Source organism: Triticum urartu, chromosome 2A (genome assembly GCF_056163025.1).
Source record: "Triticum urartu cultivar PI428250 chromosome 2A, HENAU_Tu73, whole genome shotgun sequence".
Lineage (NCBI taxonomy): Eukaryota > Viridiplantae > Streptophyta > Magnoliopsida > Poales > Poaceae > Triticum > Triticum urartu.
The window spans coordinates 745,338,817-745,352,569 of record NC_141874.1 but is presented as its reverse complement, the minus strand read 5'-3'; the positions used below and the strand labels follow the sequence as shown (position 1 = coordinate 745,352,569).

Genomic DNA, 13,753 nt, shown 5'->3' with positions numbered 1-13,753 from the left:
AACAGTAAGGGCAAGCTCGACGTCGGCGCTAGCTCATCCCATGCACCGCCGCCTTCGCGATGGTGCCGTCTGTGGGGAGGGTTCGCCGGCGACAGAAAACCCTAGCTACCTGCGCATCTGCCATGGGTTTCTTCAACAACAAAGGCAAGGGCAAGGGGCAAGCTCGACATCGGCACCGGCTCATCCCGCGCGCCACCACCTTCGCAATGTTGCCGTCTGCGGGGAGGGTTCGCCGACCATTGGACCGGCTCTACATCCCGGTGCACCGCACACCATACCACTGGTATTACCGTGTGCCGCTGTCATGACCCACTGGTATTTCCAACACTCTTTTTTTTACGTACAACTTTTATTCCTTGGTAGGAAGCGACAATGTTTGAAATCTCATCCGACCGTCTTTTTATCATTGGTTGGAAGATTGGATTGGATTCTAAGGAGAACTAATTGGATGTCATAGAACGAATGGGGCACTACGTTGGATACCCACTGCTAGCCTAGCGAAGATTTGTCTGTTTGTTGAAAGTGGAAAGGAGTCATATTTGAATCAGAAAGTTGGCAACCATTATATACATATTTTTTTAAAAATCTCACGAACATATTATTGGAATGTGTGAAATTTTTCACAAACATTTGTTTGAATTGTACAAAACACTTGTCTAAACTATGAAAACATTTTGTTACATTGTATAAACTTTTTTCTAAAATGTGATGAAGATATTTTTGAAACATGAGAACACTGTTTTTTGAATGGCATGAAACATTTTTTTAAAATTTCACAAAAACTTTTCGAAAATGTCATGAATATTTTTTTTCCGAACGCGTCAGCATTTTTTAAATGTCACAATTTTTTTCCTTTGAACGCTATCATTTTTTTCCAAAACATTGTATGAATAAAATTTTACACTGCATGTTTTAAAGAAAACTATGTAATGTAATGAAGGAAATATATATATTTAAAATACATAGAAATAAAAATAGAAAAAGAAACAAACTGACGAACCGACAAATGAAGGAGCGCATTACTGAGCCGACCCAGTAACTCCTTCACCTATCGCCCACGGCCCACCGGCCCCGTCAAAAAAAAGAGAGAAAGAAAGATTCGGAAAGAGAAGCTACAGCGAAGGGAAAGCCGCACCGAGGAAACCCTAGCCACCATCGACTGATTGAGCGGCGGCGCGGCGAGCGGCGGAGATGGAGTTCGAGACGATGAGCGGTGCATTCGCGGGGCTCAAGACCTACACCAGCGACGACGACGGCGGAGCAAGACCGGCCGGCGGAACTGGCGGGGCCGCCGCGACCGGGAAGGAGGCCATCGGCAGCAAGGTCGGGGCAGACGCACGGCGGCGGGAGCGCCAGCTTCTTTGCGATTCGATCAAGGCAGGGCGCGCTCCCCCACGTCGAGACGGCGAGGAAGAGGAAGGCGCGATCCCCGTCTACCGCCGTGCCTGGGAGACCTCCTTCGGCGGCGTCTTCGGCTCCTTCGACGACGAGAGTAAGAACAAAACTGTGCCTACTCATCTCAACTTTCCATCAAAATAGTCAGTGTCAAGTCAAGTTTCAGCACAATCCGATATGCGATTTCCGGTTAATTTCAGTGTAACAATAGTTAATTGCAAGATGAACAAACAAACCATCTTCCTGATATTGATTATAAGATGAACTATAGTTAATTCAGTGTAACAATAATTAATTCAGTGTAACTATAGACTATAAGATCAACCGCAAAAAAAACACTATAGATTATAAAGATGAACACACAAACCATCTTCCTGATAGAAGCTGCCATTGCTATCCAAAGTACTGTATCTTTGATCCATCTAATCACTTAATCTGGCTTCTTGCAGCTGCCCTTGGCCCCATGCGCTACACATCTGGACCTATCCCGGAAAATGCTGTGCCAGCTAGCACCTTGCAGATCTTCTCCGTCAGAGTTACTGACCTGAAACATGGTCTCTGGTGGCCACTTCATGTCTATGGCTCGGTTGCCACCAGAGACGGGGCAGATCATAATCGCAACTTTCTCTTCAGGCGCACCAGGGATAACTGCCAAATTCTTACCAAAGAGGTGCTTGCTTGTTTACCTTTTTTCGTCATCTATCCTTTTGCCGCTAGTACTATTCAGCATCATAATTTACTGAAATCGTGTTGCCCCTCCCAGTGCACTTGTGTATGTATCTCCATGTCCATGGCGTAGTGGGCAATGCCATTTTCTATGCTTTGTTATTTGGAAGGAACAAAGGTATCTCGAACAGTCTGTCAGATAACTAATTAGTGGTTATGCTTAAATTGCAGGATCCAGTTTTGCTGTTAACAGGCCCGTCTCGCGCAGTCCTGTTGGCTGGCCTGGTCACCTTCGAAGTACAGCTGATGGTAAAGAGCAAAATTGAACTGCTTGCAGATGAAGTGCTGGCTTCCAAAGTCTTCTTTTTCCACCAGGGATCTCGTCGAGAAGACAGTATCTGTACACGCATCCCCTACAAGCATTGTGCGCTCGAGTTTGCGCTCGCGCCTCTGCGGCATTTGGTCGAGGCCACCGTCACCGTCCAGCTCGTCGACGGGTCGTGGCCGGACGGTCACCAGGGACTGGTCTTCTCCTGCACCGACAGCATAAAAGATACCAAGATGTTGCTGCTTGACTGTCGAGATGGAAGGATGCCCATCGGTCCGGACGGCATGTTTGAGCTCTCCAGGCGCGTTGTTTGCGCAGAGCTGGGCGGGACGGATAAGCTCATGGTGTCCGTGCAGGCGCGCCGCGTCGGTTTCCTTACGAGAAGTCAGGCCGTCTTCAAGCCCAAGATGTCCGGGACGAGCGTTGGCATGTGTGATCTTCGTTTCTGCAAGATGCAGGTCACCGTTGCTTGGTCCCTGCTCTCCACCTCTGCCACACATTCAGGTGGTAAGTAGCAGGGGCTGTCTGGGTAATGTGTGCTAAGCCATGGATGGGAGAGAGGTGCTCTCTGTTTAGCGCAAAGATGTCTAAAATGGTGTTTTCCCAGCTCCGTTGTAAGCTTGTGATGGGCCTTTGTTGTGAGACGTTAGTTGTAAATATAATGGTGTCAAGGTTTTGGGCATGACAAATCTTGCACATTGTACCTTGGGGTTTGGATTTGGGCATTGTAGCATTGCACTTTGTACGATCTTGCACATTTAGTCTGACCTGAAAGTGTTGTGAGACATTGTCTTGCACTTTGTCTCATTTACAAAGTTTCACTTATGACAATTTGAAAGGAAGGGAGCAAAGCCCATTGCTTGTTGATTCTAAATGAAAAGGTGCACACTGCGCACAATCAAAGCCTTAGAGCATTTCTAGCCGATCCCCTATATCTCCTTATAGTGGAGTAAATTTGGCATTGAACTCCACTAAGTTTGACCTACCATATCCCCTGTACGGCTTATAGTGGAGTAAAAATCTGAGTATATTTACTCCATCACTACGCGGCCGAGTAAAATCGATGCCTCTTCTTCCCCCAACCGCACCGCTGCCGGTGCGACCCCCCCCCCCCCCCCCCCGCCCCTGGTGGCCGCTGATCCGCAGCGCGCATCCGCGCCGCTACGCGCGTCGGTCGTCCTTCGTGGGCTCTTCATCGAGCCACCGTCGCCGGTCGCCCGATCAGCCCGCCACTGCGCCCCTATGCCGGTTCGAGGACTTCCATGTCCTCCTTCCACCCTGACCGCCGACGAGGACCTACCTCGGGGTCCGACAGCGGCACCGGGGGACGTGAGTGGCCGAAATCACGGATCGGGAGACCCACACCAAACGGTGGCTCGAGATCTTCCACGCGGCCTATTCATGGCCATGGAGTATGACCACTGACAGGTCCGCTTCCACGGCGCGGCGGCTCGGCTCAATTTCTCCCCGGGCACACGTCCGGTCTGTTGGGGATCGTAGCAGAAATTTAAAATTTTCTACGCATCACCAAGATCAATCTATTGAGTAATCTAGCAACGAGGGAAAGGGGAGTGCATCTACATACCCTTGTAGATCGCTAAGCGGAAGCGTTGCAAGAACGCGGATGAAGGAGTCGTACTCGTAGCGATTCAGATCGCGTTTGAATCCGATCTAAGCGCCGAACCACGGCGCCTCCGCGTTCAACACACGTGCAGCCCGGTGACGTCTCCTACGCCTTGATCCAGTAAGGGGAGAAGGAGAGGTTGGGGAAGGCTCCGTCCAGCAGCAGCACGACGGCGTGGTGGTGGTGGAGGAGCACGGAACTCCAGCAGGGCTTCGCCAAGCACTACAAGAGACGAGGAGGGAGAGAGGTAGGGCTGCGCCAACAGAGAGATGATCTCGTGTGTGTTGCAGCCCCCAATACCTCAAGTATATATAGGGGAAGGGGAGGGGCTGCGCCCCCATCTAGGGTTCCCTCCCTAGGGGTGGCGGCAGCCCCAAAACCCATCTAGGGTTGCGGCCAAGGGGGAGAGAGAGGAGGCGCACCTAGGGTGGGCCTTAAGGCCCATCTGCCCTAGGGTTTGCCCCCTCCCCTCTAGGAGGCGCCTTGGGCCTTGGTGGGAGGCGCCCCAGCCCACCTAAGGGCTGGTCCCTTCCCACTATTGGCCCATGTAGGCCTCCGGGGCTGGTGGCCCCTCCCGGTGGACCCCCGGACCCCTCCGATGGTCCCGGTACACTACCGGTGATGTCCGGAACACTTCCGATGGCCAAAACCACACTTCCTATATATTAATCTTTACCTCCGAACCATTCCAGAACTCCTTGTGACGTCCGGGATCTCATCCGGGACTCCGAACAACATTCGGTTATCGCGTACATACTTTCCCTATAACCCTAGCGTCATCGAACCTTAAGTGTGTAGACCCTACGGGCTCGGGAGTCATGCAGACATGACCGAGACGTTCTCCGGTCAATAACCAACAGCGGGATCTGGATACCCATGTTGGCTCCCACATGCTCCACGATGATCTCATCGGATGAACCACGATGTCAAGGATTCAATCAATCTCGTATACAATTCCCTTTGTCTATCGGTACGATACTTGCCCGAGATTCGATCGTCGGTATCCCGATACCTTATTCAATCTCGTTACCGGCAAGTCTCTTTACTCGTTCCGTAACACATCATCCCGTGATCAACTTCTTGGTCACATTATGCACATTATGATGATGTCCTACCGAGTGGGCTCAGAGATACCTCTCCGTTTACACGGAGTGACAAATCCCAGTCTCGATTCGTGCCAGCCCAACAGACACTTTCGAAGATACCTGTAGTGTACCTTTATAGCCACCCAGTTACGTTGTGACGTTTGGCACACCCAAAGCACTCCTACGGTATCCGGGAGTTGCACAATCTCATGGTCTAAGGAAATGATACTTGACATTAGAAAAGCTTTAGCATACGAACTACACGATCTTTGTGCTAGGCTTAGGATTGGGTCTTGTCCATCACATCATTCTCCTAATGATGTGATCCCGTTATCAACGACATCCAATGTCCATGGTCAGGAAACCGTAACCATCTATTGATCAACGAGCTAGTCAACTAGAGGCTTACTAGGGACATGGTGTTGTCTATGTATCCACACATGTATCTGAGTTTCCTATCAATACAATTCTAGCATGGATAATAAACGATTATCATGAACAATGAAATATAATAATAATAACAACTAATTTATTATTGCCTCTAGGGCATATTTCCAACACGGTCCACCTCGTCCCGCCGGAGCCGGGGGTGGTGAGCTCGACTATGGCATGGGAGGACCGCGAGGTGAGGGAGCGCACTGAGGCCGAGGTCGTCGACGAGGCCTACATGGAAGAGCTCCGCCGGGAGCACCCCGGAGCTCGTGGAGGCGGAGTGGATGATCTTTGCCGACGCTGGCGGTGAGGTTATCGTTATCTCTTCCTCCACGACGAGGACGGTGATGAGGACGGTGGCGAGGTGGGCGACGACGGCGAGGAGATCGATGTCGACGAGTGGGGGAGTGTCTTCCTCGACGACAGCGCCGACGACACTGACCCGGACCCGGCTCGCGGCACACCGTACCTGACGAGGAAGGATTGACTCGACCTCCACTTCACCCGAAAGTAGTTTAGGTGCTTTAGTTTAGTTTAAATTTATGGTTTTATGTTCGGTTGTGCAAAACTATCTATGTTTATGTGTTGAATGCATGATACTTTCGGTTCAAATTGCTTTGAATTTGATCAAATTGAATTTTACTCCGTTAAGTTTAGGGCATCGGCTAGAGACGGCCAAAAAATAGTGGAGTACATATACTCCACTAAGGGTTTTACTCTGTTAACTTTTAGGGGACCGGCTAGAGATGGCCTTACGGTCTTGGCATGACTACCTGAACAGCAGCCCCCCACCAACACTATGCCAAAATAGGCCTCTACTGACGGGCGATGAACCCCCTTGACTGACGGGTTTATCGCCAGACACAAATGCATAGTCATTGGCGATAAAAACAACATTCACACATGCTTAGTAAGTGAGCATAAAAAATAGCGTTGTCTTGTACGAACCCCACCAGCGGAGATGAGATTCGTGAGCCGCCACCAATGTTAGTGCTTTAGATCTATGCAAGGGCTCAATGCCTCGACCGCAGCTCGCAGCTCCAGGGGGTTGGTCCTCAGGGGCATGTGCATGAGTACTTCCCCGCTGTCATCAACAAGGTCAAGTTTGCTCCCCGGCGATAACGGAGCGTCGGCGGCAGTAGTGGCCATTCGATGGTTTTGAAATTTTGATATAACTTTTATTATGTTTGAGATGCTTTGTACTTCAAATGAACTTTTATGATAGATCTGATCTTCTCCATGTAAAAAAAGTGTAAATATATCGTATACACTACTTTCCTTTTGTACCCCCTCCGGTCCTTTTTAGTTCACATATAAGATTTGACTGAAGTCAAGTCTCATAAAGTTTGACCAACTTTATAGAAAAAAGTACCAACATTCACAATCTGAAATCAATATCAGTAGATGTGTCATGACTTAAAGTTTCATATTGTATAACTTTAGCATGACAGATGTTGATATTTTTTCATATAAATATGGTCAAACTTTGTGAAGTTTGACTTTAAAATTTTTTAATATGCAGAGTAAAAATGACCGAAGGGAGTACTCCCGTATGTGCTGAACCCAAGACCACGTTTTTTTTAGAACCCAAGACCACGTGTCTTCTACCTTCTCCAGCCAATCACCTGCTCCGATCCAAGCCGAGCCCACCACTCAGCCTCACGTAAACACCCAACACGACCATCCACGTCAGTCAACTGCCCGGCCGGCCTTCGATGCCCCACCAGTCAGCAGCACACCCGCCCCTCCCAAACAGATATCCATTCAGATCCCCGGCCCGGCCCGGCCCAGACCCACTCCGCCCGCCACCATCGTCTTCCCCGATCTCCCAGATCCACCATCACCAACCCCGCACCACACGAGCTCCGCCACTCCCCCCAAACTAAACCCCCGTCCCGCCCCGCGCGCGGATGAAACCCTAGCCCAGATCCCCCCACCCCGCCGCCCATGGCCGCCGCCGCGTCGACGATGCTGGACTCCCTCCCGGCACCGCTGCTGCGGGCGCTGCGGCTCAAGACGAAGCAGCAGGAGCTGCTCCTCCGCGTGTCCGCGCTGGCGCTCATCTACGTGCTCGCCTTCGCCGTGCGCCTCTTCTCCGTGCTCCGCTACGAGTCCATGATCCACGAGTTCGACCCCTACTTCAACTACCGCACCACGCTCTACCTCACGGAGCACGGCTACTCCGAGTTCTGGAACTGGTTCGACCACGAGAGCTGGTACCCGCTGGGACGCGTCGTCGGGGGCACGCTCTTCCCCGGGCTGATGGTCACCGCCGCCCTGCTCCACCGCCTCCTCCGCGCGCTCTCCCTCGCCGTCCACATCCGGGAGGTCTGCGTCCTCACCGCCCCCTTCTTCGCCGCCAACACCACGCTCGTCGCATACGCCTTCGGCCGCGAGATCTGGGACTCCGGGGCCGGCCTCGTCGCCGCCGCGCTCATCGCCGTCTGCCCCGGATACATCTCCCGCTCCGTCGCCGGGTCCTACGACAACGAGGGCGTCGCCATCTTCGCGCTGCTGCTCACCTTCTACCTCTTCGTCCGCGCCGTCAACACCGGGTCCCTCGCGTGGTCGCTCGCCGCCGCGTTCGGCTACTTCTACATGGTCTCCGCCTGGGGAGGCTACGTCTTCATCATCAACCTCCTCCCGCTCTACGTCCTCGTACTGCTCGTCACCGGGAGGTACTCGCAGAGGCTCTATGTCGCCTACAACTGCACCTATGTGCTGGGAATGCTGCTTGGGATGCAGATCCGCTTCGTTGGCTTCCAGCATGTTCAGTCTGGGGAACACATGGCCGCCATGGGAGTCTTCTTCCTGTTGCAGGTAGTTTCGCAAACATTACTCAGAAATGCAATGGAAATATTTGTTGTGAATAGAGATGAGAAACATTGGAATAGTTAAATGGCCAAGCTGCTGAAATGTTAACACTTCACTTAATATAAGAGTTGTTCAGTTGATATGGCCCTGTTAATGAATTGTGGCTTCATTGATTTGGAAAATGCATTCACATCATTTCTGAATTCAGAACTGAGAACAGAAAAACTAAATTAGTAGAACAGCAAAGTTTGTCTAGAATAAAGTTAAATGGCATGCTACATGATCAGGTTGTTTATACCATTTGACTATGTCCATTAGGCTCCAGTTGACTGAAAACTGCTTTCAGATTAATGCAGTATCGGCATTATGAGATACGACCTGCCGATTTATTCATCTTTAGCCTTTAGGCAGATTGTGTTTCTGGTTATATCCACTTTTCTTTTCCAAAGTATAACATACCATCTTATTTACCACACTTAACTTCTATTTCATATACGGTTATTTGAATCAACAAGTAATACTCGTGATTCTCAATTATGAGTGTCAACAGTCAACTAACTTAATATCATCGGTATTATGATGTTTACTGCCTATTTTTCAATGAAATGCATAGAGGCTTACACTCCTGTCTGCCTCAAGAAAAAATGTCCACTTCTGTTTGCGGACAAAAGCAGGAGTTTAGAACTGTAGATCTATTGCTGTACTGTTGATAATTTGATTTCTGCCTGGATTGTTATCTATTGTAGTCAAGATCCCCTGTACTTTCTCTAGAGTCTAGATGTATCATGGTAGCAGGGAAAAAGAAGAGCTGACATAAACCCCTTCCTTGCTTTTGCAGGTTTTCTTCTTCCTGGATTGGGTGAAATACATGCTGAATGATGTTAAACTATTCAAGTCATTCTTGAGAATTACCCTGACCTGTGTGATAAGTGTCGGCACCCTGGCTCTTGGGATTGGTACTGCGTCAGGTTACATCTCCCCTTGGACAGGGCGGTTTTATTCCCTGCTTGATCCGACCTATGCGAAAGACCATATACCAATCATCGCATCTGTTTCTGAGCATCAGCCAACAGCCTGGTCTTCTTTTATGTTTGATTTCCACATCCTTCTTTTCCTATTCCCAGCGGGCCTCTATTTCTGCTTCAAGCGCCTGTCAGATGCCACAATATTTATAGTTATGTATGGCCTCACAAGTATGTACTTTGCTGGTGTGATGGTGAGGTTGATTCTTGTTGCAGCACCTGCTGTTTGCCTTATTAGTGCCATTGCTGTATCTGCTACAATAAAGAATCTGACAACATTGATCCGGTCAAAAAGCAAAAGTCCACAGACTACAGGAAAAACAACAGGCTCGAAGGCAGCTGCAAAGGTATTTATATCTTCTATTTTCACTTACACTTGCTTGTACAATTTACTTCTGTAATATAGTGGACCCTTAAACCAGAGTATAAATAAGTAAGTTCGATAACAGGTTCCAAATAAAACAGTCTTTTTGACTGAGAATAAAGTAATGCAATTGAAGTTGCTGTAGTGCATCTTTTATGGGAGAGATATGCATATTTCATTATTTGGCATAATGGTAAACAGTTGGATTTAGAACTGACCTGACATTTTTGGGCAAGTCACCATCCTGTTGAATGCGAGACTACTATTTGTGGACTAAATAATACAAGAGTGACAAGAAACAGGAATTTATAATATGGACTTTGATGGTATGCCATGGTCTAGATCGGTAGCCCACAAAAACCACATGTAGAGTTGTGTATATGGAATCTGATCGAGAAGTACTTAATTCTCAGCTCATAGTACGGGATTTTTAATTACTGAATACAAATATACAATTTATTTTTTCTGGATTATCATGATATATGGGGTCGATCAAGCCTGTTTGTGGTAGGTTAACTAATTGCCCGTCGGTCCATAGTTAGCAATCTTTTGTAGTAGTTCAGAGTAGTCCAGCTAGACCTGAACTTAGCCAATCACATGTGCAACACAAAACTAGTACGTAAAGGGATAACTTTTTTAACGCGTCCTAATCTTGTCACAATCTTAATACAACGTGTGCTCTACTGTATGCTAAAACTCTAGGATATCTAAATCGACTGGTCCTGTCCATTATTGATCCCTGTGATCTCCAGCCTTAATCAGCATATAGTTAAGTTTTTTAGGTTATGAACTCCTGGACGTGAGGAATGCATGCTGTAGCTTAATTGCGATCACCATCCATTGTCGATCCATGTGTTAACATTCAATAGTGCTCTAAACTAGCTAGCTAGATCCAAACTTGGCCAATCACATGTGGAACACAAAACTGTGAGATAAAGGAATAGTTAATGTTTATCCATTCTCATCCTGTCACCATCTTATCATATTAGTTGATGTAATGAGTGCGCAACTATAGTATACTGAAACTCTAGGGTATTTCAGTATTTTTGCCCCTCCATTATCGATTCATTTGCCCACCCTATCTCCAGCCCTGATAAGGATAAGGCAATAACACCATCTCCTAGAGATATGAGGAAGGCCTCACTCACTTACTAGTATGGTAATAGAGCAAGCTAATTAAGATTGGATCAATGATGGGGAACAGCACAGGAAAGTTGGTCATGATGCCACCCTGTTGGCTCTGTTGTTAATCTCTGTGCCTACCTGTTGATGTCGACAACCATAGTCCTGTCACTAGTATAGAAATCCCTGGATGGTTGCAAAAGACCAATCTGGTTGTGACAACCCTCTCCGATGATAGCCACAGATTGCTGGAGCCTTTCAGGCCGGGTCTGCTCTGCTGACTGTCTCAGATAGGCTTTGTTTGCGTCATTTGTTGACAAAATACAAATGCCTAACTTTTAACTTGAATTGGACAAGAATTTTGTGGTTTTAAAGTTATTTCTGCGAACTGTTTTAAGTTTCACTTCGCAACTGACTTGTGTTCTTGTGTAAAACAGGGAGCAGTTGATCAACCCTTGCCTTTCCAACATAACGTGGCTGTTGCTTTACTTCTGGGCGCTTTCTACTTGCTCAGTAGATATGCCATACACTGCACTTGGGTAACCTCTGAGGCTTACTCTTCTCCTTCCATCGTTCTGTCCGCAAGGGGTCACAATGGAGGAAGGGTTATATTCGATGATTATCGTGAGGCATACTACTGGCTTCGTCAGAACACTCCTACTGATGCCAAGATTATGTCATGGTGGGACTATGGGTACCAAATTACAGCCATGGGTAACAGAACTGTTATTGTTGATAATAACACGTGGAATAATACACACATAGCAACTGTTGGACGGGCAATGTCATCATATGAAGACGAGGCATATGAAATAATGCAGTCATTGGATGTGAATTATGTGCTTGTCGTATTTGGAGGTGTTACAGGGTACTCCTCTGACGACATCAATAAGTAAGTTAATAAACTTAATCGTGATCACGTATATGCCTCTAATTTGATAATGGGGCGAGACAATTTTATTCTGAGTCACAAAACAGATTCTCTTACTTAGCTGCTCATTTCCAGGTTCTTATGGATGGTGCGTATTGGTGGAGGAGTTTTTCCTGTAATCAAAGAGCCTGATTACCTTGTCAATGGGGAATATCGTGTTGACAAGGGGGCATCGCCAAAAATGTTGAACTGTCTAATGTAAGTACTGTTTACAAGTGAAGTAAATTTGTGTGTGTTGTGATACTGCTTTCTGTCATTGGTTTGCATGATAAATAAATTGCCAGACTGAGAAGAAAAAATATTGTAGTATCAACCAAAATTTGCGATGGAGCTGATACAATGTTAAACAAATAGATTTTGTTTACTCTGTAGCAGATTTGCTGAGCTTTGTTTGTTTCTCTTGTGGTAGGTCCCACACGTGATATATGTCTAATAGAGATATGTTTTTAACATTTAGTTTTTTAGTCCCGTTTTTTGGTATTGTCGAACTTCTGAAAATTCTTAGGGCATTTGGCATGTCTAAATATGTGCCACCATTATCCTTCCATTAGCTAGAGTTAAGCTACCCATTGCTATTTTCATTGGCTTCATCTCCTTATTTGTTTGGCAGGTACAAGCTCTGTTATTATCGATTTGGAGAACTGACCACGGAATATGGAAAACCTCCAGGGTATTGTACATGCTCACCATTATTATTGTTTTTTATGTGCCTGTTTCAAGTTCAAGATTAATTGGTCTTGACTGGAGTGTCTGTACTTGATTTTGCCGAGGTCATATTGTTGGTTTCTAGACAAGCAGCATATGTGCTCGTTTAAGCATGCTTGATCCTTTCTCCTGCAGACTTGTTCTTTTCTCATAACACCTGTAGACAGACTTGTGTTTTTTTTCCAATACCTGTAGACTAGTGTTCTTATTATGGTAGCTAGTGATTGATATTAACACTACATTTTTGTACTTTGTTTATTCTCGGTGCAGATACGATAGAGTGCGAGGAGTGGAGATAGGCAACAAAGACATAAAGCTTGAGTACTTGGAGGAGGCATTCACTACATCAAACTGGATAGTGCGCATATACAAGGTGAAACCTCCAAAAAATAGATCCTAAGGTTTCGTCCCAGGAGGGAAGTGGCAAGCGAGATGGTTTGGGGTGATTGCTTTGACATTTATCTCATGAGGAGGGTGCCTAGACATGAACTTTTTTGTTTTCGTAAGACTAACAGTAACCCATACTGTTGTTTCAAAGCTGAGGACATGTAGTTGTGATAGCTGGTCACTCATTTTTGTTTGAGCATACTGTGATGGAATTCTCGGAAACTTTTGGGTAGCAAGTAATTTTAGATCAATATGCCAGTTGAAATTCACCGGTGTTGGGTGTAGAAGAAAAGAAATTGTTGGTTGCTGTGACTGCTTGTTTGTTTTTGGGGGCGTTAGCGTGCTAGACAACCGTTTGATCTTGCGCCGCGTCAGCCGCAGCCTTTGCAATAAGGACTGTTGTGATCTAGAGTTTTTCTGTTTTCGTATTGTGTGATGGGAGACTAATAAAAGTTTAGAAAATAAACTTCTTTTTTCTATTTTTCCTACCATGTGATGGGGCAATTCAGAACTTGAGCGCATGCACTCTGGGTGTTGAAAACTGGAGTGTACGAACCCGGGGGTTTCGAATGTAGAAGGCGAGATGGCGTACTATAACTCCATTTAGATATTAGGAAGATTTTGACTAACGTAGCCGTGGGTCCTATAAGAAAACCCGACAATTTTTAGAGACGATTTAGTACTCCCTCCGTTTTTATTTACTCCGCATATTAGATTTGGTCAAAGTCAAACTTTATAAACTTTGACAAAGTTTGTAGACAAAAATATTAACATATACAATAAGAAATCAACACCATTAGATTCATTATCAAATGTACTTCCACATAGTATAAATTTGTTATGGTAAATATTTATATTTTCTTCTATAAACTTGGTCA

The 13,753-nt window shown here is 46.7% G+C and overlaps 2 protein-coding genes across 3 annotated transcripts; both read left to right on the top strand.

Moving 5' to 3' along the window:
• The first annotated feature begins 1,078 nt into the window (after nt 1-1,078).
• LOC125534498 (uncharacterized) lies at nt 1,079-3,196 on the top strand. Of its 2 annotated transcripts, XM_048697711.2 has the most exons (4): nt 1,079-1,492; nt 1,845-2,065; nt 2,293-2,370; nt 2,437-3,196. In XM_048697711.2, exons 1-4 carry the CDS (start codon nt 1,192-1,194, stop codon nt 2,902-2,904), a joined length of 1,068 nt encoding a protein of 355 aa, XP_048553668.2. In that variant the 5' UTR covers nt 1,079-1,191; the 3' UTR covers nt 2,905-3,196. The 2 variants fall into 2 exon arrangements, with proteins under 2 accessions (XP_048553668.2, XP_048553667.2); XM_048697710.2 differs by having other exon boundaries at nt 1,080-1,492; nt 2,293-3,196.
• A 4,121-nt stretch (nt 3,197-7,317) lies between these two features.
• On the top strand, nt 7,318-13,144 carry STT3B (staurosporin and temperature sensitive 3-like b). The gene is made up of 6 exons (XM_048703898.2): nt 7,318-8,350; nt 9,183-9,713; nt 11,290-11,744; nt 11,859-11,981; nt 12,394-12,453; nt 12,759-13,144. Exons 1-6 carry the CDS (start codon nt 7,478-7,480, stop codon nt 12,886-12,888), a joined length of 2,172 nt encoding a protein of 723 aa, XP_048559855.1. The 5' UTR covers nt 7,318-7,477; the 3' UTR covers nt 12,889-13,144.
• The last annotated feature ends 609 nt before the right edge of the window (nt 13,145-13,753 follow it).